The sequence below is a fragment of the Muscardinus avellanarius genome, assembly GCF_963383645.1.
Source record: "Muscardinus avellanarius genome assembly, chromosome: 15".
Taxonomy (NCBI): Eukaryota; Metazoa; Chordata; class Mammalia; order Rodentia; family Gliridae; genus Muscardinus; species Muscardinus avellanarius.
This window is the reverse complement of record NC_137801.1, coordinates 40,723,775-40,748,951: the sequence shown is the minus strand read 5'-3', so window position 1 is coordinate 40,748,951 and position 25,177 is coordinate 40,723,775. Positions and strand designations below refer to the sequence as shown.

Sequence of the window (25,177 nt, the reverse complement as noted above, 5' to 3'; positions counted from 1 at the left end):
CAGAAATCTCTCCTCTCTTGCATGTTTCTTTAGCCTGGCCATTAGTTTGCTAAAGAAGGCCAGTGAGCCTGGGAACTCTTGGGGCTTATCTTCCAGGCCATTTGTCCATGGCATTGAGCTAAGTAGTTGAAGTATGGATGATGCAACTTGTTCTTTGGACAAAATGGAATAGCTTACCTTTCGTTTTGACTATTTGTTAGGTGGCAGTCAAATTCCCTGTTGTTATTGCAATGCTGGTTTTCTTTCTTTTTTTATTGATACATTAGGATTATACATAAAAGTTTCTTTATAGATTTGGCTTTTGTTGTGTTTTAATGATTAGAAACCCGAAATAGCAAATGGGACAATTTTATAATAAACATTTCTTGGTTTTTATGCTGTCTCCCTTTAAGAAGGAGTAATTTGGACCCACAATTGTTGAATTATTAATCACTTGGTTGCTTTTTGGTGTTAACTGAATAGAAAACATCCCCCTACACACACACACACACACACACACACACACACACACACACACACCAATTTGATATACTAAACATCCAGCCATTTAGCTAGAGGGAAAAGGTGCCATGGGTTAAATGAGCACTCACCTCAACTATCTATTTGATAGACTGTCTTCACTTATGTTGACATCAAAACTTGGCAGCATATCTGTGAAGGTGGTTATCCTCTAAGCCCCCGAGGACCATGCCACACAGACTGAGAACCACTAATCTAGGTGCCAGGCACCATGTCCTATGCCAGGGATGTCCTCTCACAGCCAGTCCAGCCAGGAGTGCTGACAAATAGGCAGTTTCCAAGATTGTGTTCACAGCTGTCATCAGTGATAGACAGGAGCCTTCTGAAGAGAGCATATGGGAAGGACACCTAAGCCAGGTGAAGAGGGCTTGCTGGGAAGACACTGGATATAAATGAGTCTAAAAGGCTCTGGAGGAACTGGATCCTCTCTCTGGTTCCTCTTGTACCAGAATTCTAAGATGTGCATTTAGAACAAGTTGTTCTTCTCAGGCCAACAGTCACAGCTAGGAGTAACTTGAGACCATATTTTCTGATGCCATGTGCCAAGGCAGTGGCCTCTACAGATTCTGGGCACTTTTAGGTGGTCAAATTGGAAATGTTGTTTTTGGCTGCTCCTGAATTATTTTCTGGAGATAGAATTAACTGGAAACCCTCCCATCTATATAGTATTAGAATAAACTGGGAGAAATGACACTGAATACATATTTGTAAAGTAAAAATGCTTAGTAGCCCTTTTGAAGAAAATCATACTAATAATCTCATGATTCAAGACAGTCTTTGTTAACAATTTTTGGTCATTGTTTTGTGTTTGAAATTATATATATTTAAACAGCTTTTAATTTATATTTTATATATTTTATTTTATTAATTATATGTACATCTTTTATTTTATAAAAGTGAATTATATATAGACTCTTGCAGTGTATTCTTTTTCATTTAATCTATATTGAGTGTTTTTCTTATTTTACTGCATGACAGATTGCACTATGATGTCACTGCTCAGTAGTAAGATATACGTCCTGTGACTGTTGTCACCCTTAGGGGGAAGGGCCATGGGTGATGATGGGCAAAATGGCTATGGGACATTTTTTTGAGTATTGTAGGGTGGCGTACTAACAGTGCCCTCTCCTCAGAGCCTTGTAGGATGGCTGAGAGGCTATACACCTCTCCTTCCCAGCCCCAGCACCAGCGGAGATGGAGACAGCCCCTGAGCTGTACTCAAGAGTGCAGTGTGTATAAGGTGGGATGGCACCTTATGCTTTATCTTTACTGTGACAGATCCAGAGTCTTTTAGGAATCACTGACCCTAGTTATCCAGCAGAATCGGCTCTGCCTTTTGGAAGTGAATGTTAGGTCAGGGCTTTTCTTAGGTTTTATAGGTAGATCTCTGTTGTCCTTCACCTTTCTTTTTGAGGTTAGTCTCTAAGGACCAGTACTTCTGGTTGATGCAATACTTAATAAAGGCCTACCTGACCTATGGTGGGGAATACCTATGGGAAAATAAAGTTTTCCCTGCCCTTAGGGAGGACTCACTTGTCTTGTCGACCACAATTCCAAGTGTAGTCAAGCTGGGAAGAATGTGATAAACTCTTACTTTCTCTATAACTTCTTTTTTCCAGTGCTCTCACTTAGTGGTTAAGTTACTTGCTACTGTTGCCGCCCTGGGAGGCAGACAGGGCAGTAGTCAACAGCCCCTTCTCTGTATCCACTGCCACAGAGTAGATCTGCCCCTCTTTTTTGCTTTCCTCACTCCTCTGTTCCTGTCTCTGGTCTGCCCCACTTCGACCTTCCCCACAGAGTTGCCCACTGAGTCAGTCTGAAGCCAAGCTCTGATCTCATCTGTTAGTTGCTCCCCACCTAGCCTCAGGAAATGTGCCCTCTTGGCCTGGTGTGCAGAGAGCCAGGTCCAGGGCGGCCTGTTCCTGATCAGCCTTTGTACCTGTGCACTGTTCTGTGCCCCGCCTACTCTTGCGAGAGACAAAACCACCTGGACTTTCTTCCCCACTCATCTGCACCCACTTCCACCTCCCCAGTCCTTCCCTCCCACATGTTCCAGGCCCCACTGAAATGTCACCAGATCTCTCAGCCTCTGATTTTCCTTCACCAAGGAAGGAACCCTTTCTCAGAGGGTTTTTACCCCACTCCCTGTCTTTATTAGTGCTCCCTGTAGGAGGAGTTTCTCTCGATGGACTGTAAGCTTGTAGCCAGGGCTAATCTTTTGAGTCCCTTTAAGATGTTGTAGGCCTGCTTGGCCCCTGAAGGTGTGTCAGGAAGCATCATAGGACCCATTTGAGTGGTGGGAACATGGGGAGCCCAGGCCTGTCCTACAGCTTAGTGGCAAAGCTGGCCTGGGGTCCAATTTGATGTGCTCTCATCCCCAGCCTGGCTGCCTTACCAGGTTTCTCCAAAAGTGTTAAGTCTTGAAAGAAACCTTAGCTCTGCCTTCATCTTCTATGTTCCCCACCTCCCAGGTGCTGGTGACCATGGGATCCCTGTGGCTGTTCAGAGCCCCCTTCCTGTACGGCCTGCTCTGGGCCTTTTGTGCTCCAGGTGCCAAGGCCAATGAGCCTGGGGCCAATGTCCCCCACCCCGGCAGCGTGGGCCTGGATAAGAATGCAGTGCACGATCAAGAGTACGTATCCAGCCGGGGATGGGATGCTGGGGCCTCCCATCATCTGCAGCTGCAGCCAGCTGCAGAGCACAGGCAGCCCCCTTTTCCTTCCTCAGGTTTATATGGCTTCTTGGCATTTTTCAATGATGCTGTTTATTCCTTAGTGCCAACTGTTAATCGAGTGTTCTTTTTCACCATCATGTGACCAGCAGAGGAAATTGAGGCCCAGAGAGGATAAATTACTTGTCTGAATTTAGTCTTTCTCTTTCACCACAGACAGACAGACACACACACACAGATAGACATGCACATGCATGTGCATTGATAGACATGCACACTCTATAGTAGTGGCACATCCTGAATATAATTAAGGTTTCTTGAACTCTGGCGACACCTTTTTTATCGACACATTCACACACTGAATCATGTGCTGCAGCTTTTGACCTCAGTCAGTGAGCCTCACACATTACACTTTATTATCCTGCGATTGTGTTTTAAAAATGTTTTTAATTGATGGCTTGAAAGCATTATAACAAAATTCTAATAATAAAGAGATAAAAACACCCACAGTCTTGGCCAGCACCACAGATGAGCGCTTCGGCTTTGTCCCTGCCCTTTCCTGGCCCTTGTCTATGTGTAGTACCCTTGAATGTGGTCTGCCACTGTTCTCTGAGCTGGATGAAGTTTCAGATCTTGAAGTTTCAGCATGATCTGACTATTGGTTTTTAGGCATATCATGGAGCATCTAGAAGGTGTCATCAACAAGCCAGAGGCGGAGATGTCCCCACAAGAACTACAGCTCCATTATTTCAAAATGCACGATTACGATGGCAATAATTTGCTTGACGGCTTAGAACTTTCTACAGCCATCACTCATATCCATAAGGAGGTAGGTCAGGTAGTGGCTCGGTGGGCCGTGTCTGGGAAAGCCTTCCTTCGGTAGTTTGGTCCTCAGTCTTGACGCCCCATGCTGTCCTTGTGCCTCATTGCTCATTGCTTTGCTCATTGATCTGTTCTTCCACTTGGTCAGTGGTCCTTCCCTCAGCTTGACCTGCCAAGGGAGGGTGACTTTGCTGAGGCAAAGGCTCCAGGGCTAGCCATTTGTATCTTAAACTGGTGCTTCAGCAATTCTGATGCATACCAGAGTTTGAGAGCCAATGCTGGAAAAGATAGACTATATTTGCCATGCAGAACAGGAGTAAAATAACTTATTTCATTTGAGAAGAATGGCAAGTGAGGGATCAAGGAGTGGAGGGCTTGGCAGTGGTTGAGGGTTTGTATGCTACGATAGAGTGCCCCATAGTTTCCAGAGCACTTTTGAATAGGGTAGAGATCTTGCTGGCCCTTTACTTTCTTGCCCAAGCCCTAGTAGGGCAGGGCAGGCACCATTATTACCTCCGTCTTCTAGATGAGAAAATTGAAGTGAAAATCTTATGTTTCCAGGTTTAATATCATCCCTCCTGCTCCACAGCCCTCTACAGAGGAGGAGGCAAAGTTGGTGGTATAGGTGTATGTGCACTGCCTGCTCTAAGTGTGTTTTGAGATTTGCTCTGAAGGCAGTAAGGGGGTGCTAGCAGTTTTGCACAGAAGAGCATTGTTTTGGGGAATATCCTGTGTTGTGGAAGGCAGTTGGTGGGTTGAGGAGAGAAGAAAGGGTGAATGTGGGAGTAATGGCAAAAGAAGAACCAGCTGAAGGTGTGAATGGCTGTAGCTTTGCATCTGGTGCTGTGAACTCCCCTGTACCTGCTTCTGGAGCAGGGCCATACTTTCTCCTCAAAGGTCATAACAGGGTCTGCTGGTTGGCAGTGCTTTCTTGTGATCTTAAGATTTCATCCAATATGTCACTGTTCCTCCTTTATCAGGCAAATTGTGCACAGAGCTGAACCCTGTGAAGGCTTGGGCTAAGGGCTTGCCATGGGATAGTTGCTGGGATCTGTGACACTCATGGTTCTGTATAAGCTAGACCCAGCTTTTTTTTTTTTTTTTTACAAAGAACATGTAATTTGATAATTAGAAAAGAATGGATAGCAGTTTTTGAGACAAATAAGCAAGGACCTACTTTGACTGCATCTTTCTTTTAACCAGCAAATATAATTTTTAAATTGGATTATTATAAACTGGCTTGATTTTTGATATATGAATTTGTGGATTCCTAGAAGTAGTTGAAAGTTTCTGGACACATGAGGATGGACATTTTGGATACTCACTAAGCACTTATTCCAGCAAGTGTGCAACTTATCATTGTTTAATTTATATTTTGTAGGAAGGGAGTGAACAGGCACCACTCATGAGCGAAGATGAACTGACTAGCCTAATAGATGGCGTCTTGAGAGACGATGACAAGAACAATGATGGATACATTGACTATGCTGAATTTGCAAAGTCACTGCAATAGATCTTATTTGGCCATCTCCTCATAATGTGCAAATGTGACCCAGGATAATGTGATGGACACTTTTGGTAATGCAAAGTAACTCGTTTCCAACTATGGCAACATTTTGGTAAGAATCTGTAGCAGTTTGTTACATTGGGGTAAGAAAGAAAAATCCAGAAAAATAGAACAGAAGTGGAATATCTTCGAGTCCCTAAGTGCTGTTGAGTCTTTTACTGTGTAAGGGCTTGATGAAAAAAATCTTTTAAAGATATGGAAAAATTGGAGCTGAGCACTCAGGAACCTAACTCTGAAATACTGTTTGTTTCTTGATTTTAATTCATGCTACCTGAAAAGTAGCACAGTAAACTCTGCCAAGTAGACACACTTTTCAGTGATAGCGAAGGGATGGAGTGGATGCCAGACATTTCCCTTGGAGGGTCTCACCTCTTCACGTAAATGTGGTCAGGATTTTGTAACCTTCCCCTAGCCTACATGAGCACTTGCTCTGGCCAAGTGGCTACTTGTTAGGCTAAATTAAAGTCACTGCATTGAGTTCAGGGACTTCAGAGTCTAATATTCTGGATCCTTGTGTGTTTTGGACATGATGTGCCACTGGCCTAAGCAATTAACCTTTCCTAGATTTTCAGTGTTTTATGCAATTATTGCCACATACTTATGTTTTACTTCCTTTCTGTCTTCAACCTGGGAGAAACCTTGAATTTAAAAGTGTTCTCTAATTAATGGCAAGTAGTTTGGCTTTCTTAATATTTGGACTTCACTCTTGTTCCTAGTGGTCCCTTTTTACAGTTTAGGAGCCATGAAGAATATAAGGACTTGGTACTGCAGATTTCAACTATTAGCAGGTCTAGCTCAGGTGAGGGGTGAAAAGACCACTCACCAGACAAGGTGACTAACTTGATCCAAGTTCTGCTTCGAAGGAATGTCATTTAGATTACCTCTTTTAGGCTGAATGCGTGTATTCTTAAATTTCAGGAAAAACTAGAAAAGGAAGCCTAAAAACTCTTTAGTATTTGATCTCAATAGTATTTGAAATCTCAATAGTATTTGAAAGTGAGATGAAGCTGCAGATTGTAATTTGGTTTGTTGGATGTGATAAACATGTTGTAATAGAAAACCCAAAATGATGGTTGAATGGGAAAAAGAAACTACATAAAATTTTCTGTAAGATATATAGAGAATTATTTTCTTTATTAAAGTATTCTTATAAAAACATATGTATTTGTAGAAAGTTTCCTGTGTCAAGTACTTGTGCAATCAGAGGTGACTTGTAAACTATTCTTATAGTATCTCATTATTTTGAAAGATTTATATAATGAATTCTGGATATATGACCAATAAAACTGATGAAACAAAATAATGTGCAGTTGACTTCATCCATGTAGGCTTTTCCTACCACATGAAGTGCTTGTGTTTAAAATAGATGTTTATATATACCTGCTCATATTGTCGATGCTGTGGGCACCCTTGGCTATACCCTACTCTCTCGCATGATATATTGTCAGTATTTTTTTTTTTTTTTTTGCAGTTTTGGGAATGAAACCCAGGGGCATATAACCTCAGAGCTACACCACCTGCCCTATTGTTTTTTTAAATTCTTTTTTTTTGAAACAGGGTGTCACTAAGTTGCAGAGGGCCTCACTAAATAGCTGAAGCATAGCTGAGGCTGTTCGTGAACTGCAATCCTCTAGTCTCCTGAATGCTGGGATTACAAGTATGCGCTACCACACCCAGCTAGATTTTCAATATTCAAAGTCACTCCCCCTCCCCTGCCTTTTTTTCTTTTTTTGTCGTGGGGATTGAACCCAGGGGGCATTCTACCTCTGAGTTATACTCTCATTTCATTTCTTTTTCTTTCTTTTTTTTTTTTTTTTTTTTTTTTTTGGTGGTACTGGGAGTAGAACCCAGAGGCTTTCTACCTCCGGGCTATACTCCCAGACCTATTTTATATTTTATTTGGAGACAGGGTCTCTCTAAGTTGCTGAGAGCCTCACTATGTAGCTGAGGCTGGCTTTGAACCTGTGTGATCCTCCTGTCTCAGCCTTCCAAGTGCTGGGATTACAAGCATGCGCCACCATGCCCGGCTCATTTCTATTTTTTATTTTGATACAGGGTCTTAATAAGTTGCTGAGGGCCTCACTCAGTTGCTGAGGCTGGCCTTGAACCTGCAGTCCTCTTCCTGTCTCAGCCTCCCAAGTACTGGGATTACAGGTGTGCTCCACCAGGCCCAGCTTCACTTTCCTCTTTTAGGCATTTTGTCTTCTGAATGAAGTCATTTTGGATCTTTATTCTTTAGCCAAATTCAGACTGTGGCAGCACCCTTTCAGTCTTGGAGAAGACATAGTGTGCCCTTGAGTCTGCTGCTTTCCTCTTGCCAGAAAATGGAATAAGACAGTACTGTTGAGTACTGGGATGTTGAGAACATCCCAGGTCCAAGCAGAGAAGCACAGTCTCCCCTGGCGTTTTGGGAATGGTGCCCTTCCTTTTGCCTGTTGAAAAGGAAATTACCATTACTTTTTATTCTCTTCCAAGACTCTTGGACCCTGTACTGGCCTATTTTTTCAGAGCTGCCCCTCCAGAAAGATCTGGTCCATGGGTTCACAGCTGGAGGGACTTTACTGTTGGCAGCTGGGAAGGGAGGCAGCTGAGGGAGGGAGAAGGTAAGGAACAGGGTCCTTATCTCTAAGACAGAGGTGATGTAACTTAGATGAGGAAAGAGCTGAGCTCCAACTCATCATGAGTTGGAATCCTGAGCCTACCACTCTCTAGCTGTGACCTTTCCAAGCTTTAATTTCTCATCTACAAAATAACCATACTGGATGTTACCTAGAGTGGCTAAGAAGATTAACAAAATGAAAAAAAGAAATAGAACACTTAGTACAGTACCTGTGTAGAATAGATGCTAAATACTTAGTCACTGTTTCCTACCATGACCAAGGAGCCTGTCCCTGTCTCATTGAAGAGTGGGGGTGGGGTTGCATCAATGATGTCTCTGCTGCAGAGAAGGATCAAAGATTCTATGCTTGTATTCATATAAATGCTGAGTGTACAAATGAATTCTCAAGGGAGAAACCAAGGGTCAGGTCAGGTGTGGTTGTGAAAGGTTACAGAGGAGTGAAGTAGGAGCTAGGCAGTAGGAGTTTCCCAGTCCCTGGCCTTCTGACAAGGCACTTCCCTGGGCCACTTTCAGTTAGTCCCCTGAGGAAGGGGAAGAGCAGGCCCTCTCACAGCTCCTTAGTGCAGGGGAAGCACCAGGCCAGCAGCAGCAGCAGCACCTTTGTCCCCTCATTAGAAGGGTCTAAAAGTGGAGGTAAAGCGCCGGAGTATGTGGAACTGCAAGGATGGAGACCATGGAGGACAGCTGCTTCTGAAGCTGCTTTTTCATTTGACTGCCATCCTCCAGGGGAGATTGGACAGGTATAACAAAACAATAGAGATGGATATTAAGAGTAAATGGCCTTGGGAGGCTGAGACAAGAGGATCGCACAAGTTCGAAGCCAGCCTCAGCTACTTAGTGAGGTTCTCAGCAACTTAGTGAGACCGTTTCCAAATAAAAATATAAAATAGGTTTGGGAGTGTAGCCTGGAGTTAGAAAAGCCCCTGGGTTCCACCTCCTAGTACCACCAAAAAAAAAAAAAAAAAAAAAAAAAAAAAAAAAAGTAAATGGCAGCAACCAGATGACAGAATAAAAACTTCTGTATCCCTGCAGTAGAAATTCTTCAAGAATAACAAAACCACCAGGTGTGGTGATACATGCCTAGAATCCCAATACTTTTGAGATAGAGACAGGAAGATCTCAGGCTTAAAAAAAAAAAAAAAAAAAAAAAAAGGAGTGTAGCTCAGTGGTAGAGTGGTAGAGCATCTCTGGTTCAATCCCTAGTAACACACACACACACACACACACACACACACACCTTCCATCTTCAGTGAGCGGGGATGCCCTCAGTTGTACTTACTAGCTGGTGCTGGGGGAGTAGGCTGAGAGTGGTGGGTGTGCAATGGGGAGGGAGGAACCACTAGGGGAAGCAAGCTCCTTTGTCCCCCAGAATTCCAGATAGGCTCACAGGGCAAATCATTGGACATGAAGTAGGGAGCCCAAGACAGGGATTATTGGTAGCTCTGCAAAAGGAGGAATTAGACCTTCCCATGCCCCATCTGTTGCTTCTCAGAACAGTGAGGCCAACTCTGAAGAAGTTCAACCAGGAAGCTCTTGACTTGGAGCACCAAGCAGAGGGGAGCAGGGAGGAGGGACCACACAAGAGACTCATGAGCGCATGGACTCATGATCTCGTGACTCTAGACCTGCCACCAGGGAAATGGACATGCCCTGGGAAAGGGACAGAGCTTCTTTTCTGGAGAAACTGAAATGTCCCCATGGAAAAGGATAATATTGAGTCCTGATATGTAAGGGTTCCTATACAATATTGAATCCTGATGTGTAGGGGTTCCTATGCAAAGTCCTCAATCATCATAGGGCATTTGAATCTTCAGCTGCTTTCTTTCTGGGCAGCCGGGAAGGGATGTGCAGGCTGGAGGGATGCAGATCTATGCATGAAGGGTAGAGGCTATGATGCTGAACATCAGGCCCCACCTACGGTCAGCTGAGCCAGAATCTGCTGTTGAACGTGTCCTCAGTGCTGTGCGTGCTCATTGAGATTTGAGAAGCCTTGTCCTAGAGAGACAGCCCCAGGCACCTGCTAACAAGAGGCCAAAGTGTCCTGCTCCTGCTGCCCTGAGAGCAGGTCTCCACTCTTCCCTGAGGCCCAGTGGCATCCCATTGGATTATGTTTTTCTAATTATAGCCAACTTGGTTTTCATTTTATTTATAACCAAGAGAACCTTACCAATGGGCAGTCGAGTTTGTGTTGGGAGGCAGTATTATGCAAGGCAAGCTAACTTTGCCCAAAGTATAAGCCAGTTTGCTACTCCAACCGCATTCTACCCAGAGGGGCAGCCCTTTGTGTTCATAAACGCTTTGAGTCATATTAAATGAAAATCCTCCTGAAATGAAATTGTTTCCAGCGATTTACCTTTTAGTGTAAAGTAACTTCTCATGTTCTTTCCCAAAGGACCCCTCACTGAGTTGAACATAGAAAAGTAAAAGAAACCTTCGTGTGTGTGTGTGTGTGTGTGTGTGTGTGTGTGTGTGTGTGTATAAATTTTGGTGCACTAGGGATGGAACCCAGGAGCTTTCTACCACTGGGCTATACTCCCAGACCTATTTATATTTTATTTGGAAACAGGGTCTCACTAAGTTGCTGAGAGCCTCACTAAGTAGCTGAGGCTGGCTTTGCACCTGCACAATCCTCCTGTCTCAGCCTCCCAAGTGCTGGGATTACAAGCATGCGCCACCATGTCCAACTGAAACGTTTCTATTTTAACTCATAGCAAAGTCCTGGCCCTGCGCCCCAGATAAGGCTCGTATTGAAATTGCTCTATTGGATTCCTTTATTCAAGTGGGAAGATATCTCCATCCCCTTTCCCTTGGAAGTCCTCTCTCTAGTCCAGCTCAAGCTCACCTGCCCTGCCTTTGGGCTTCCAGAGCAGTTGTCTTTTACCTTTTGAATGCCACAGAACCTTTACAAAACAATGTTTTCAAATTCATAAAATAAGAAAGGACTTTAAAGGAATTGTTAATCATATTAAAATACATGAATCAAAATATTTTTATAAAAAGTGATTTAGAGCCAGGTGTGGTGGAGCACACTTGTAATCCTAGAATTTGGGAGGCTGAGACAGGAGGATTGTGGTTCGAGGACTACTACTAATAGTAGCCTCAGCTACTACTTAGTGAGGCCCTTTGCAACTCAGTGAGACACTGTTTCAAAATAAAGAATAAAAAATAGGCCTGGGAGTGTAGCTCCGTAGAATGCCCCTGGGTTCCATCCCCTGTACCACACATACACAAAAGAAAGAAAGAAAGAAAGAAAGAAAGAAAGAAAGAAAGAAAGAAAGAGAGAGAAAAAAACCGTGATTTAGAAATGTATGCATTTATTTTGGTACCAAGGTTCAAACCCAGGGGCATTCTACCTCTTAGCTATACCCCTAGCTGTTTTAATTTTTTTGTTTTGTTTGTTTTGAAACTAAGTAGCTGAGGCTATCCTCGAACCTGTGATCCTCAAACCTGTGATTACAGGTGTGCCGAGTTTATGCACTTCTTAGTTAGCATAGTAAGATCAGCAGCAGGTCTAATGGTCTCTGTAATTTCAAAGAAGTGATAACTAAATGGCTTGAGATATCTGTAATAATGATTATGTGATATAAAAATATTTATAACTTCTACAAACAATGAAGTCATGTTATCACATCTTTTTGCCTAAGAATACACTCAATTTTGGATTGAGATTCATGAGAATGAAGACATAATTTGTTTCCTCACCCAAGTTCATGGGTCCCTGAAGGGTATCTAGTAAAGGGTTGGTGGTTCTGAGGACTGCGCTTTAGAGGGCACATGGTCAGTAACATATAGTACATTCATTACAACCACTGATAAAATAAATGTTTATAAAAATGCATGATGTGTATTACAAGGACACCAATCTTCATGACTCTTCCATCCGCACTCCTACTGCTTTGGGGCGGCGAGTTCCTGTGGCCAGTGGACCCTCCTTCCTGACCCCACTTCCATTCATGGAAGGGGCTAAGCCCAGGAAGAGTCCTTCTTAGCACTTGTTGACAATCTTCCCATTATTGTCAATCTTGTGTAACCCTTTGAATGCCAACATTTTAAGATTCTGAGATTTTTATTATCAACTCTGATGACTAGTGAACCCCTTCATTAGGACTTTTTTTTGTACTAGGAATTGAACCCAGGGGCATTTTACCTTTGGCTCTTAATAACACAGGTGCCATTTTGAAGATACACCACGAGATGGCAGCAGTACCCCGCGGAATGTCCTTTCCTAGTCCCTAGAAGTGTCACTGCTGTTTTACTCCTGGAAAATCCCAACTCCCTCCACCCTTGATGTATTTCCACGATTTCACGCACGTGTTCATTTGTTCCTCCATTGTAGAAACTGTACAGAACAGAATAGTAGAAGAGTGTTGGTAGGTGTGTGGACTGTCCAAGGTCATGTACAAAATGGTCTGACTTGTCTGCATGGAGAATCAATTCTTCCCCCAAGTTTACTGAGCACCTACTATGTGGCAAACCTCCTATGACACTTCAGATACAAGGATACACTTTTCCTGTCATGTAACCATCAAAAATGAAGGGAAAGAGTAGGGTGTGGTCTTCAGAAGCCTGGAGGAATAGACCAAGGCAGTATTGCTGTAGAACTGGATTTGGAGGAAGCTGGGTGTGGTGGCGCATGCTTGTAATCCCAGCATTCAGGAGGCTGAGACAGGAGAATTGTGGTTTGTGGACAGCCTCAGCTTTTTGGTGAGGTCCTTTGCAACTCCATAAGACCCTGTTTCAAAATAAGGAATTAAAAACAGGTGTAGCTTGGAAGTAGAATGGCCCTGGGTTCTGGGTTCTATCCCTACTACTGAGAAAAAAAAAAAAAAAAAAAAAAGAATTTGGTGAATCATCCCCAAGAAGGCACTTTGTGAATGGAGTCAGGAGCCTGGTGCCCACTTTATGGGGCTGTTGTGGAAATTATACGTAAAGTGCTTGGGCCAAAACCTAGTGCATTATTGATGACTAATCAATACATTATATATATTAATATACTGCTAGGCACGTCTTTATTCAACCAAGTCTCCTGGATGTCTGAGAACATAAAGATGAGTGAGACAACCTCTGCCCTCATCGGACAGAATATTTATGAATAATTGTGAAACTGGGAGATGTAGGAATGTATATACACCCAGCGGTATCATATTTCATGAGTTCTAAAATATACATTTTTATATTTTTAACATCTTTGGGCTTTATTTATTTTGGTACTGGGGATGGAACTCAGAGACACTCTACTCCAAACTATACCCCTGGTCCTTTAATTTTTATTTTGAAATGGTCTAACTAGGTTGATGAGAGTATCACTACTTGCTGAGGCTATCCTTGAACCTGGATCCTATCTCATGCTCCCAAGTACTGGTATTATAAGCATGCACCACCAGCCCAGCTAACATTTTTGAATTCAGCAACAACTTTTTTTTGTTGTTGGTTAATAAAATGATGATGTGTTTTACAGTAAGTGGAATCCTGGATTTGGTGAAAAACAGTGCAGTCATGAAACCAGTCATCGGCTGGTTGCCACAAGCCAGCCTGCAGAGACCCTGGAGCTACCTGGTGACCCAGGAAGCTGTCTTTCTTCCTTCCTTCCTTCCTTCTTCTTCTTGGTGGTTCTGGGGTTCCTGGAAACCCTTCTACCCTTCTACTTCTGGGCTACACTCATATATATATATATATATATATATATATATATATATATATATATATATATATATATATGAAACAGGGTTTTCTAAGCCAGCAAGGCTGACTTCAAACCTGTGCAATCCTCCAGTCTCTGCCTCCCAAGCCTGGGTATTACAAGCATGTGCCACCACACCCGGGCAGGAAGCTGTCTTTCTCCTCGGGGTATATCTGCTTCTTCACTGCTTTGGGGGTAAGCAGTGGGAGGGGACTTGGTTTGGACCCATCACCTTAGAGGCTGAGGGTTGGGTGATACCCAAATTCCAGTGCACATACAGGCAGGTCCATGTTTAGAATGGGGGTCCTTAGAGCTCCTCGCCCAGGGGATCTAGCTGTGGAGGTCTGGGGGCACAGCCCCAGGTGACTTGGCGGCTCCAGTCTCTTCCTGCTGTGAGGAGACCCTTTGCTTAGGGGGGGTCGTGTAGCCACAGGCTCAGGAGACGATCTTTACTCAAAACCAGGAAACCTGATTTTGCACCCTGACGCTCCTCACCCAGCATAGTACACTGAAGCTGGCTTGTGATGCTTGTGCTGTTGGCATAAGACCAACCATGGGTGGGGGAGGAGGAAGTAATTGTTTATTTTCTGTGGTACTGGAGTGTAGCGGATAGCTTTGATGTTGATTGACTGAGTCAACTTGGCAGCTGGGGAGGTCAGGGAGGGGAGAGATGTCTCTACTCCTGCCATCCTTCCACTAGCATCTTGCTTTTATTGAGGGTTATAACCAAAACATTGTAAGATATTATTAATTACAAGAAATAACAAAGGAATCATGAGGTGAGTCAGGGAATAACACCAAGGTAGTCACAGTTGAATCAGGGAAGGAAAGGGTAAACAAGGAAACTGGCAGGGTCCCTGGTTATTGGTCCCATTTGGTCTTTGGAAGCTTGTCTGCGTGCAAACAATTCCCACTTGGGTGGGCAGTTTGTGCCCCTCCCAGTCTGGACTGAGTTGACCTCAGAGCAGAAGACTAACAATGCCCTCAACGTTTTCCCCTTTTTTGTCTTTGAGACGAGGCAAGTAGTATTTGTTGGCCTGGGAGAACTGTTGTTGGTTTTCCAGAAAGATGTAATTTGACATGTATCAAATCTGACAATAATAGGTTTGACAACTTTGGATACATTAATCGTGATTGCCAGTTTTTTATATTGACAATGCAAAGTCAAATTGGGTAGACACATTGACACATTGGTGTTGAAATTGAGATCATCATAAATATCACTAATAATCTATTAGTGATATTTATGATATTAGTGATATTAGTGATTAGATCTAATCTATTAGATCTATTTTTTTTTTTTTTTGGTGGTACTGGGGATGGAACCCAGGGGACTTCTTCTATCTCCGGGCTACACTCCCAGACCTGATATATATATATATATATATATATATATATATATATATATATATATATATATTTGGAAACAGGATCTCTTAAGCCAGCTAATGCTGGCTTCGAACCTGCGCAATCCTCCTGTCTCAGCCTCCCAAGCATGGAGATTACAAGTGTGCACCACTATGCCCGGCATAAGTTTCTGTTTTAAAGCACTTATGACATGAACTTTAGAGTCCAATTTCATTGTCTGAGATGAGATTTTTCTTTAATTGTCCCTGCACTGTCTTATCAGCTTCTGGATGTGCCTGGAGCAGGGTGAGTTGTCCTCCTTAGGATCAGCTTGTTTGACTTTTCAGATTTTTCATGAGCAGTACAGTGTTGTCTCTGGGGCTGTTGGTTCCAGGACTGCTGGCTTCAGGCGGCTGTGATGAATTGGGATAGCTACACTGACTGATGTTTTATCTAATACCCATTTATACAGTTACACAAGAGTGAACTTTTATTTTAGAAGTAAAATTTAGATAACAATAGAAAATAGAGACAGTAGGAAATGCAGAAAATTATCTAAATGGAACCTCACTATAAACATATTGAATCTACTGAATAGTTTTTAAATAGAACCAACTTCATCAAATGCAGTATTTCTTTTATAAACTTTTTCCTACACATTCTTCAACATGCTCAAACCTTATATAAGTTGCTTTTAGCCTTTTTTTTTTTTTTTTTTTTGCGGTACTGAGGATGGAACCCAGGGGCATTCTACCTATAAGCCACACCCTCAGCACTATTTTTTATTCTTTATTTTGAAACAGGGTCTCACTAAATTGTGGAGAGCCTCATTAAGTAGCTGAGGCTGGCCTCAAACCTGTAATCCTCCTGTCTCAGCCTCCCAAGTACTGGGATTCAGGCGTGTGCCACCATGTTGGGCTGCTTTTAGTCTTTTGATATTCTATTCCTTTCCTGTTTGGGACAATCTTAGGATAAACTTTACCATACAAGATACTTTCTTATTTTAAAAATATTTTTCTTTTCTTTTATTCTTTACCAAAATTTTTCATACTCATATACCTTCTTTACATCTCTCTCATCCTTACATCCTTGTTCCTTTCTGCCATAATTCCCTTCTTTTCTTTTTCTTTTTTCTTTTTTCTTTCTTTTTTTTTTTTCCTGTACTGGGGCTGGAACCCAGGGACATTCTGTCTCCAAACTACACCCCCAGCTCTATTTTTTATTTTTTATTTTGAAACAGGGTCTCACTGAGTTGCAAAGGGCCTCACTAAGTAGCTGAGCCTGTCCGTGAACTGCGATCCTCCTGTCTCAGCCTCCCAAATGTTGAGATTACAAGTGTGTGCCACCACGCCTGGCCATAATTCCTTTTTTAACTTTACAGTTTGAAATAATTTTACAGTGGTCTAGGCTTTAAAGAGTTACGGTTTTTCTTTTTAGATGTTTACATTTTAGTCAACTTTGAACATCAAAGTTATCTTTTTTTTTTTTTTTTTTGGTGGTACTGGGGTTCCTGGAAGCACTTCTACCTCCGGGCTATACTCCCAGACCTATTTTATATTTTTTATTTGGAAACAGGGTCTCTTAAGCCAGTGAGGCTGGCTCTGAACCAGCTCGATCCTCCTGTCTCCGCCTCCCAAGCACGGGGATTACAAGCGTTCGCCACCACGCCTGGCAGGCCAACGTTATCTTTATGAACAAGAAAGAAAAGGGAAAAGAGAAATCCAACTTGGTAACTGAAATGTAGCAGTTTGGATTTCCCCTTTTTTTTTGGTTAGCCCTATTATTTTGTCTGAACTCTGTGGACTATATGCAGAATGCAGCTCTCAGGTTATGCCCAGAGCGATTGTCACATCCTAGGTGACTTTTATGACAAAGGTTAGTCCGTGGCTTGTTTTAGAGTCTGGCCTCTGAGTGGATTTATATTAGCACTCTTTTACAGTCCTGGATCAGTGACTCATCGATGTTGGCAGCAGGGTGACTGGTTTCAAGGTATATGAGAGTTTTCATACAGTAAGCTTGGCGTTGGTTGCTGGATCAGAATCTGGACTGTTGTCTTCTTTCTCTTTGATACAAATAAGGTGAAATTTTTCTTAGCAGTTTCCTTTTAAGTTGTTTAAAGGTTTGTTGTTGTTATTGTTGTTGTTGTTGTTAATACAGAGGAGTTTTACTATGACAGCAAAGTTTGGAATCTGAATGTGACAGACCCTTACCATGTTTAGAAATTTTTTGGAGGGCTTTTAGATTGGCTGAAATAGCTTGGATTCTTCTTTCTTCTCCTCTTCTTTTCTCTTCTTTCTCTTCTCTCTCTTTTTTCCCTTTTTGGCAGCTGAGGAGGCCGGGGAGGAGAGAAATGTCTCTATTTATCCTGTCCTTCCACTAGTATCTTGCTGTTATTGAGAGTTATAAGCAAAACATAATTTATTATTAATCACAAGAAATAACAATCACGGAGTGAGTCAAGGAATAACACCAAGGTAGTCACAGATGAATCAGGCAAGGAAAGGGTAAATAAGGAAATTGTCAAGGTCTTTGCTTACCAGTTAGGGTCCTTAGTTAACTAATCTGCATGCAAACAATTCCCACTTGGGTAGGTAGTTTGTGTTCCTCCCAAGCTGGACTGAGGTGACTTCAAAGCGAATGACTAACAATACTCTCAACACTGGGGATTGAATCTAGAGCCATTTTACCTCTGAGCTACACCCCCAGACCTTTATATGTTTTTCTTTGGAAACAAGGTCTCACTAGGTGTTGGTAGTCTCACTGTGTTGCTGAGGCTGTCCATGAACCTGAGATTCTCCTGTCTCAGACTCCCAAGTACTGGGATCTCATTCCCTTGGCTGCTCAGGCTCTTGGTTTTCTCCAAGACAAACTCCAAATTCTTGAAAACTGATATTGTCAACCCTGGGTGAGAATGCAGATGGTGTTTTAGTCTTTGGTTTCTCAAAGTATGAACTTCATTGCCCAAGCTGCTTCTGAGTTATGATCTGATTAAAAAGAAGAAGAAGAAAAAAAAAACCCCGTTCTCAACTCAGACCACAGATCAGACTTTCCAAGCTTTAAGTGAAGTTAAAATCAGCAGCAGCGTGGCACCATCGAGGAGAGCAGGTTTGAGCTGGATTCAGCTTCACATTAAGAAGGTGTTAAAAGTTCCAAAGTCTTCCCTTAAAAAGGAAAGAGGGTTCTCTCAACCTTGGGTTCTCAGGTGCCATTAGAACAAGTATGTCACTGCAAGTCAAAATTCCCACCAAGTTCCAGTCTTTTACCCATTTGTTGGATGAAAAATGAAAGCTTTTCTGGGTTTTATTTTTTATTTTTTGAGGTACTGGGGATAGAACTTGGGAGCATTCTACCTCCTAGATATACCCCCAGCCCTTTTTTTAAAAAAATATTATTCTTTATTTTGAAACAGGGTCTCACTGAGTTGCAAAGGGCCTCACTAAGTAGCCGAGACTGAGAACTGTGATCCTCCTGTCTTACCCTCCCAAATGCTGGGATTACAAGCATGCACCACCACACCCAGCTTCTGGGTTTTATAAATGGTTGTACAATAGAGTTGTCTGCCCTTATCTGTGGTTCCACTTTCAGCAGGTCTAGTTATTAAAAAATATTAAATGGGAAATAATTCTAGAAGTGAACAATTCATAAGTTTCAGGATTTGTGCAGTTCTGGACATTGTGAAATCATATGTAGTCCTGCTCCTGAGATGAGAATCATCTCTTTGTCCAGTGTATCTGCAAAGTATATGCTGCTCTCCCATTTGTTGCTTAGAGGCCATCTTCATTATTATCTACTGTCACAGTATCACAGTGCTTGTATTAAATTAATCTTTATTTTACTTAATTATGGCTCCAAAGCACAAGAGTAGTGATGATGGGATTGGATATGCCAAAGAGAAGCCATAAATGAAAAGGTGAAAAAGTATAAGATATATATCTATGTCTACATATTTAATAAACAATGTTATAGTATAATACAATGTAGTTACATAAAAATGTATATAAATATGAATTAATGAAACTGACATTTGATTTTGTTGTGTCAAGGATATTCTAGATAGAAGACCATGTCAATACCTGCAGAGAACTAGCACCCTGATAAGATATTCTGAGAGAGAGAGAAAAACAATTCACATAACTTTTATTACAGTGTATTATTATAATTATTCCCTTTCATTATTATTGTTATTAATCTCTTATCATACCTAATTTATAAATTAAAACTTATCATGGAAAAGTATATAGTACATACAGGGCTTGGTATTATCTGCAGTTTTTGGTATTTAGTGGGAGTCTTGGATTATATCCCCGACAGGTGAGGGAGGGCTACTGTATACAACTGTTGAATGTGGGGAGAGCAGCACATGTGTCTATTTTGTGTGTGTGTGTGGTACTGGGGATACAACCTAGGGGCATTCTACCTCTGAGAGCCACTCCCAGCCCGATTTTTTATTATATATTTTGAAATAGGTCTCATTAGGTTATGGAGGGCTTCACAAGTTGCTGAGGCTGGCCACAAACCTGCGATCCTCCTGTCTTAACCTCCCAAGTGTTAGGATTACAAACGTGTGCCACCACGCCCAGCTCTCATTTTTTTTTTTAAAGATGAGGATTGAGCTTAGAGGTAGAGTAGTGCTTTGCATGTGAAAGGCTGTGGGTTCGACCCCCAGCACTGTAAAAATAAAAAAATTTAAAGAAATTTGTTTTAATAAAATGCATCTTCTTAAATACTTTTATTGTAAAACAAACAGTAGCATCAACAGGAAAAGTCTTGTTGATGAAAAAAGAACTTTGAATACTGCATAAATAACCAAGTGTTAAACAAGGCTTATCCTGTCAAGTCGGCTTCAGGAGGAGGAGGAGACATCAAGTCTATGGAGCTATAGACTGCCATCTCCAGGCACAGGAAGTAAGCCAAACATGAGGAGGCGGGGGAGGGGATGGAGAGGGAATTGGGTAAGGGCTAATTGGGTGAAGTGTGTATGTATGCCTCCACCATCTTGTACTCCATTAAGACGCATGACTACAATGCACCAATAAAAAGTTAAAAAAAATAAAGAACCTGCAGGATCTTCCCAGGGAGTCAATGCTGAACACCAGGCACACCTGAGAACCCAGAGGACACAGTTTATGGCAAGTCGGTCTGATCTACTAGGAGGGGAGAAGGGAATGTTTACATTGGGTGAGAGAGTGGAACTTTAACAAGCAATTGAACTGGACTTTGCACCCTGCTGAGTCTGCTCACCAGTGATCTGATTTGCCTTGTTGAATGGTGAGACTCCTTGAAGGCAGGGGCTGAGCCTTGTTTGCTTCTGTGTCCCTGGTTCTGCCCAGCACAATCCTGGAGTGCATCACATTTCTGAGGTCTACACATGCTTGTGAACGGAGTGAATGGGGATGCTCAGGGAGGAGGGTCTGCTGCCCTCCAGTCATGTGGTACCCAGTGGGGAAGCAGATCAAAATGACATCTTCACATGTGATGACAACATTCAGGGCAATGGTTGTGTGCAACAGTGGGAGGCCCCCCCCCCCATTCCACTTTTACACAGAAAATCAGAACTAGTAAATAGCAGCCAGCAAGGGAACGAGTGGGAAATGCACAAATATGACAGGGGTAAAACCAAAAGCGAATTGCCAGGCCAACAGGCATAGACTCCGCTGAGTGAGGCTGAGGACAGTGAGCAGAAAACAGGATGCCCAAGGGACTCCTGGGTGCCCAGGTCTCTGAGCTTGGATTCGCACAGCTGCCACTTCTCAGAGTACCATACCTGGGCCCTGTCCTCTTCCCAGGGACTCTGTTGCCCATGGGGATGGGTCAGCAACCTGGCTTCACATAAGTCAGCCATACTGTCAGCTCCTCCTGGACAGAAACTGTGTCCTATGTCTAGTCCTCCCACCAGTGGGCATTGCCAAAAGCTTGCTGTTTGACTGATAGGCAGGCAAGTCAAGGTCTTTTTAGCTTTCAACCTTGGCTGTGGGTTGGAATCACTTGGGCAGCTTTTAGGGCTCCTAGGACTCAGGCTCCATACAGACTAATTATATTAAAAACTTGCTGTGGTGGAACACAGGCCATAACACCTCTTGAAGCTTCTCAGCTGTCCCCTACCTTAGTTGTTCCCAATGAGCAGCCAGAGTTGAAAGTGAGATCTACTTGACCGTGGACCTTTCCTGCTCTGGCCATGCCTAGAGCACTCCCACCTGCAAACACCTTCCTGGGGCTCAAGCAGATGTGAGCGGGGTGACTCCACAGGCTGTCAGAGAAAGCTGACTCTGGCTGTGGAAGATGTAACCATGGTCACCAGCCAGTGCCTGCTGCTTTCGCACAAGTGCAATTTATGAGGCAAAAAAAATCTCTCTTCACAATGTTCCATGCTCCTGTCATGAAGGGTAATTGAGGCTTTTAGCTTCTGTGTCAGTCATCCATTTCCTCATGCACTTAGTGGCTCTTGCCCGCAGGGATTTAAGTCACATTTTTGGTCAGTGAGTAAAAGAGGATATGAGAGGGACTTCCAGGCCAGGTGACTCAGCTGGTCCCCGAGTCCCTGGGGGGCGTCCACTCCCAGCCCCAGCCCTTGGTTCCTCTGTGCTGTGCTGGGGGAGGGGACAGAAGGAAGAGTTAGGAAAGGGCTTCTGAGTCCTATCTGTAAAAGGAGGTGCTTATGTTATCATGAGGGTCAAATGAGGTGCCAGTGGGCGATCACTCATTTGGGCCCTCTGACCACTGCATCCGATTTCTATTGCTTCCTCTTTCCCCCTAGGGCCCCAAACCCAAGCACAAACATAACTTTATCTGCATCAGAAACTGTGTAAACACTTGGGAACTGAATTCCAAACATCTGTGAGTTGGGACTGCGATGAGAAGTGTTGCAGGATTTCAGCCAGTCCCTTCACCTTCCCACACTATGTGTAGCAAACATAGTCTATACCAGGATGTCCCTTATCTCACCTGAGAGGACTCCCCACCCCGTGGTAGGCTGAGCAGCTGCCTTCTAACCTCACCTGCAACCCTGTGCTGTAGTTAACCTGGGAATAAAACATCTATTCTTCTTACAGACAGATAAGGAAATATGAATCAGAGAAGGTAAGCTATTTGTCCCTGTCACAGACCTAGTTCCTCTTTTATAACCATTTTTCCAGACTCAGTGCACAGCAGGTGATCTTGGGTCCCCTTGGCCCTTTGCACTGTAGGACAAGGGTACTTCTTGGGGGCCAGAACAATTTTCTTTTGAGTTTTATATTTTTGGAACAAATTAATAAGATTAAGGGCTCAATGAATATGAATTTATGACTATTGATTTACCTTTGTATTAGTGACCTTAAAAAATAAACAGGCCTATTTACTCATTACTCATCAATGTATGCTTTGTTAGTCTGTCCATTCAGTTATTAATCCATCCATCCTTTTATACATCTGTCGTGGTTAGCATTCTCACTGGTACAGTTCAAAACAACTGACCACACAACTTTGAGGAAGGTAGATTTATTTGCTCCAAGTTTTTGGAGATTTCAGGATTCAGTCCATGTCAGGCTGAGTCTGTGGAGTGCAGGGCATGGCAGCAGGAAGCAGAGAGAGGAAGAGCAATAGCTCTGCTCTCATATATTGTGGAGGCCGAAAGGAGAGGGAGGGGGGGGAGGGAGAGAACACAAGTGTAGGGGGAAGAGAAACCCTATATAGTCCCCAAACCATACCCCAGGGACCCCTCCTTAGTTAGCAAACAAGCCCTGCTTCCAATACTGCTACCTTGTTTCTATGAGGACTAGGGGGACATTCTAAATCCAAACCATTACAAACAATATCCATCCATCCATCCATCCATCCATCCATCCATCCATCCAGTCTATTCTACATTTCCTCTAAGCTTTAAATATATTTAAACTTCCAAAAGAGTGTGGGTTCTAGTCTTTGTGGATGTGGGTATACTTAGAAAGTCTTTGTTCTCCATTCCATCCCCTGGTGTCCACCCTTTTGCAGAAGGAGCAGTCCATGCTGCTGGCCTGGCTTCCCTTGAATGAAAACTTCTCAGGCTCTGCTCCCACTTCACTGCCCTTGCAGACTCTCTCATTGATTCTGGTATTCTGAGATCCCTTGGATTACCTTGGCTTATTTTGGAAAGTAAGTAGCCACTGGTTGGTTCCAGCTACTTCCCAAAGGCCTAGCTTGTGGAGGATCTATCCTGGATTAAATTAACCTGAACATGGAGGGTCAGGTCACTGAAGGAGGAGAGAAACCATCAGTAGCTCTGGGTCAACCTCAGAGGCTGGGGGCTTTTGGTGGACAATTACTGGGACGAACTCAGTCAGGCCTTCCCTTGTGGCCTTAGAAGGCCAGACAGTGTTCCTGAGGTGTTCTCTTCCTTCCTGCCTATGGCCTCTGGTCTTCCATCCCTGCACTGCCACAATCCTAGTGTGTCTAATTAAAGGACACTGGAAAATGCCTTTTTTTGTGTGGTACTGGGGATTGAACCCAGTGACATTCTACCTTCAACTTACACTCCCAGTCCTAATTTTTATTCTTTATTTATTCTAAGTTGCAGAGGAACTAAGTAGCTGAGGCTGGCCATGAACCCATGATCCACCTGTCTCAGCCTCCCAAGTACTGGTCTTGTAAGCCTGTGTCACCACACCAGGCTGGGAAGCTCTTTACAGGACATTTTCTCCAAAAGAATCTTGTCAATGAAGTTTTTTTGCTTTTAATATCCTCTATTTCTCTAGTTAAGTAAAGTATTGTTGTGGTAGAAAATACAGATAAGAAACAACAGGAATCCTCTATAGTTCTACCATCTAGTAGTGCCTGTGCTACCATGGGGTAACACCCTTAGTTGGATTAGTGTGTTGGAGGTACAGGGACTTGCCTGGATTGAGGGAGAGAAGTGGATTAGGGCCACATTATACTCTGTATCCAGAAACCACATGAAGAGAGGCCATGGGTCTTAACCTCAGACTTGAGGTCAGACCTGACTGGCTACTTTCCATCTGTGGGACCTTGGGCAAGTCACCTGACTTCTCTGAAGGTTTACTGGCTCTTCTGTAAAATGAGAATAAAAATCACACTTCATGGAATTAAGTGGAAGGGAGCATGTTTTGTCCTGACACATGATGGCAGCTGTTTAGAAGATGTCAGTCCCTCCCAGGTACTTTCTCCTGTGAAGCCATATTTTAAGTAGCATAGGAAATACTCATTTTTTATGATTGATGAATTGACTGTGTGAAAACTATCAGTAGGATGCCTTTGAGCATCAACCAGACCAGCAAAGAAGATGGAGAAGGGACTCCTCAACCCTTGTCTTGTAGCTGGCCCATCTGATCCTCAATGACTTTCTCCTCTAGCCAGTGGTCACAAGGGCCCTGCAGTCAATCCATTCCCAGAACCCAAAAAAGGAATATACCTGGGAGAAAGAGACGGGGAGAACTGAATCCTAGGTAGCTCTGCTGGTCATCAGCAAAAAAAAAAAAAAAAAGAATAATCAACTGAAGATTTCTTATAATTCTCTGGACTGAGCACTGAGGGGGATCTGAAGAGAAGGAAAGGTGAGGATCAGATTGGGGAAGTGCTGGTGTGGATATGTGGCTCCTACCTTTTGAGTAAAAAGAGCAAAGCCTTTCAGGGCATCTCTGGTCCAAAAGAGAAGATGGAACTTCATGGCAATTCAATGACGTGGCAACAGGAACCAAGGTGGGCAGAGGAATCAGGGAGCTGGAGTCCAGAGGGCTTTACACCCACTCCCCATTGGGAAGAGCCTTAGATAGGATTCTATCTAAAGGTCAGGTTGTTGCAAGGAATAAATCACCAAAATGATCTCCCCGTGATGAGAAAGTGCTGAATAATATACACAACCTTAACAATATGTCATTCAGCCAGGCATGGTGGTGCACGCTTGTAATTCCCGCGCTTGGGAGGCTGAGACAGGAGGATCACACAGGTTCGAAGCCAGCCTCAGCTACTTAGTGAGGCTCT

General features: G+C 43.1%; 1 protein-coding gene across 1 annotated transcript; it reads left to right on the top strand.

Moving 5' to 3' along the window:
- Positions 1 to 3,002: 3,002 nt before the first annotated feature.
- Positions 3,003 to 5,525, top strand: MCFD2 (multiple coagulation factor deficiency 2, ER cargo receptor complex subunit; the record flags this gene model as incomplete). The annotated part of the gene is made up of 3 exons (XM_080711871.1): positions 3,003 to 3,151; positions 3,860 to 4,019; positions 5,394 to 5,525. The coding sequence occupies 3 exons, from the start codon at positions 3,003 to 3,005 to the stop codon at positions 5,523 to 5,525; spliced, it is 441 nt and encodes a 146-aa protein (XP_080567997.1).
- Positions 5,526 to 25,177: the final 19,652 nt, after the last annotated feature.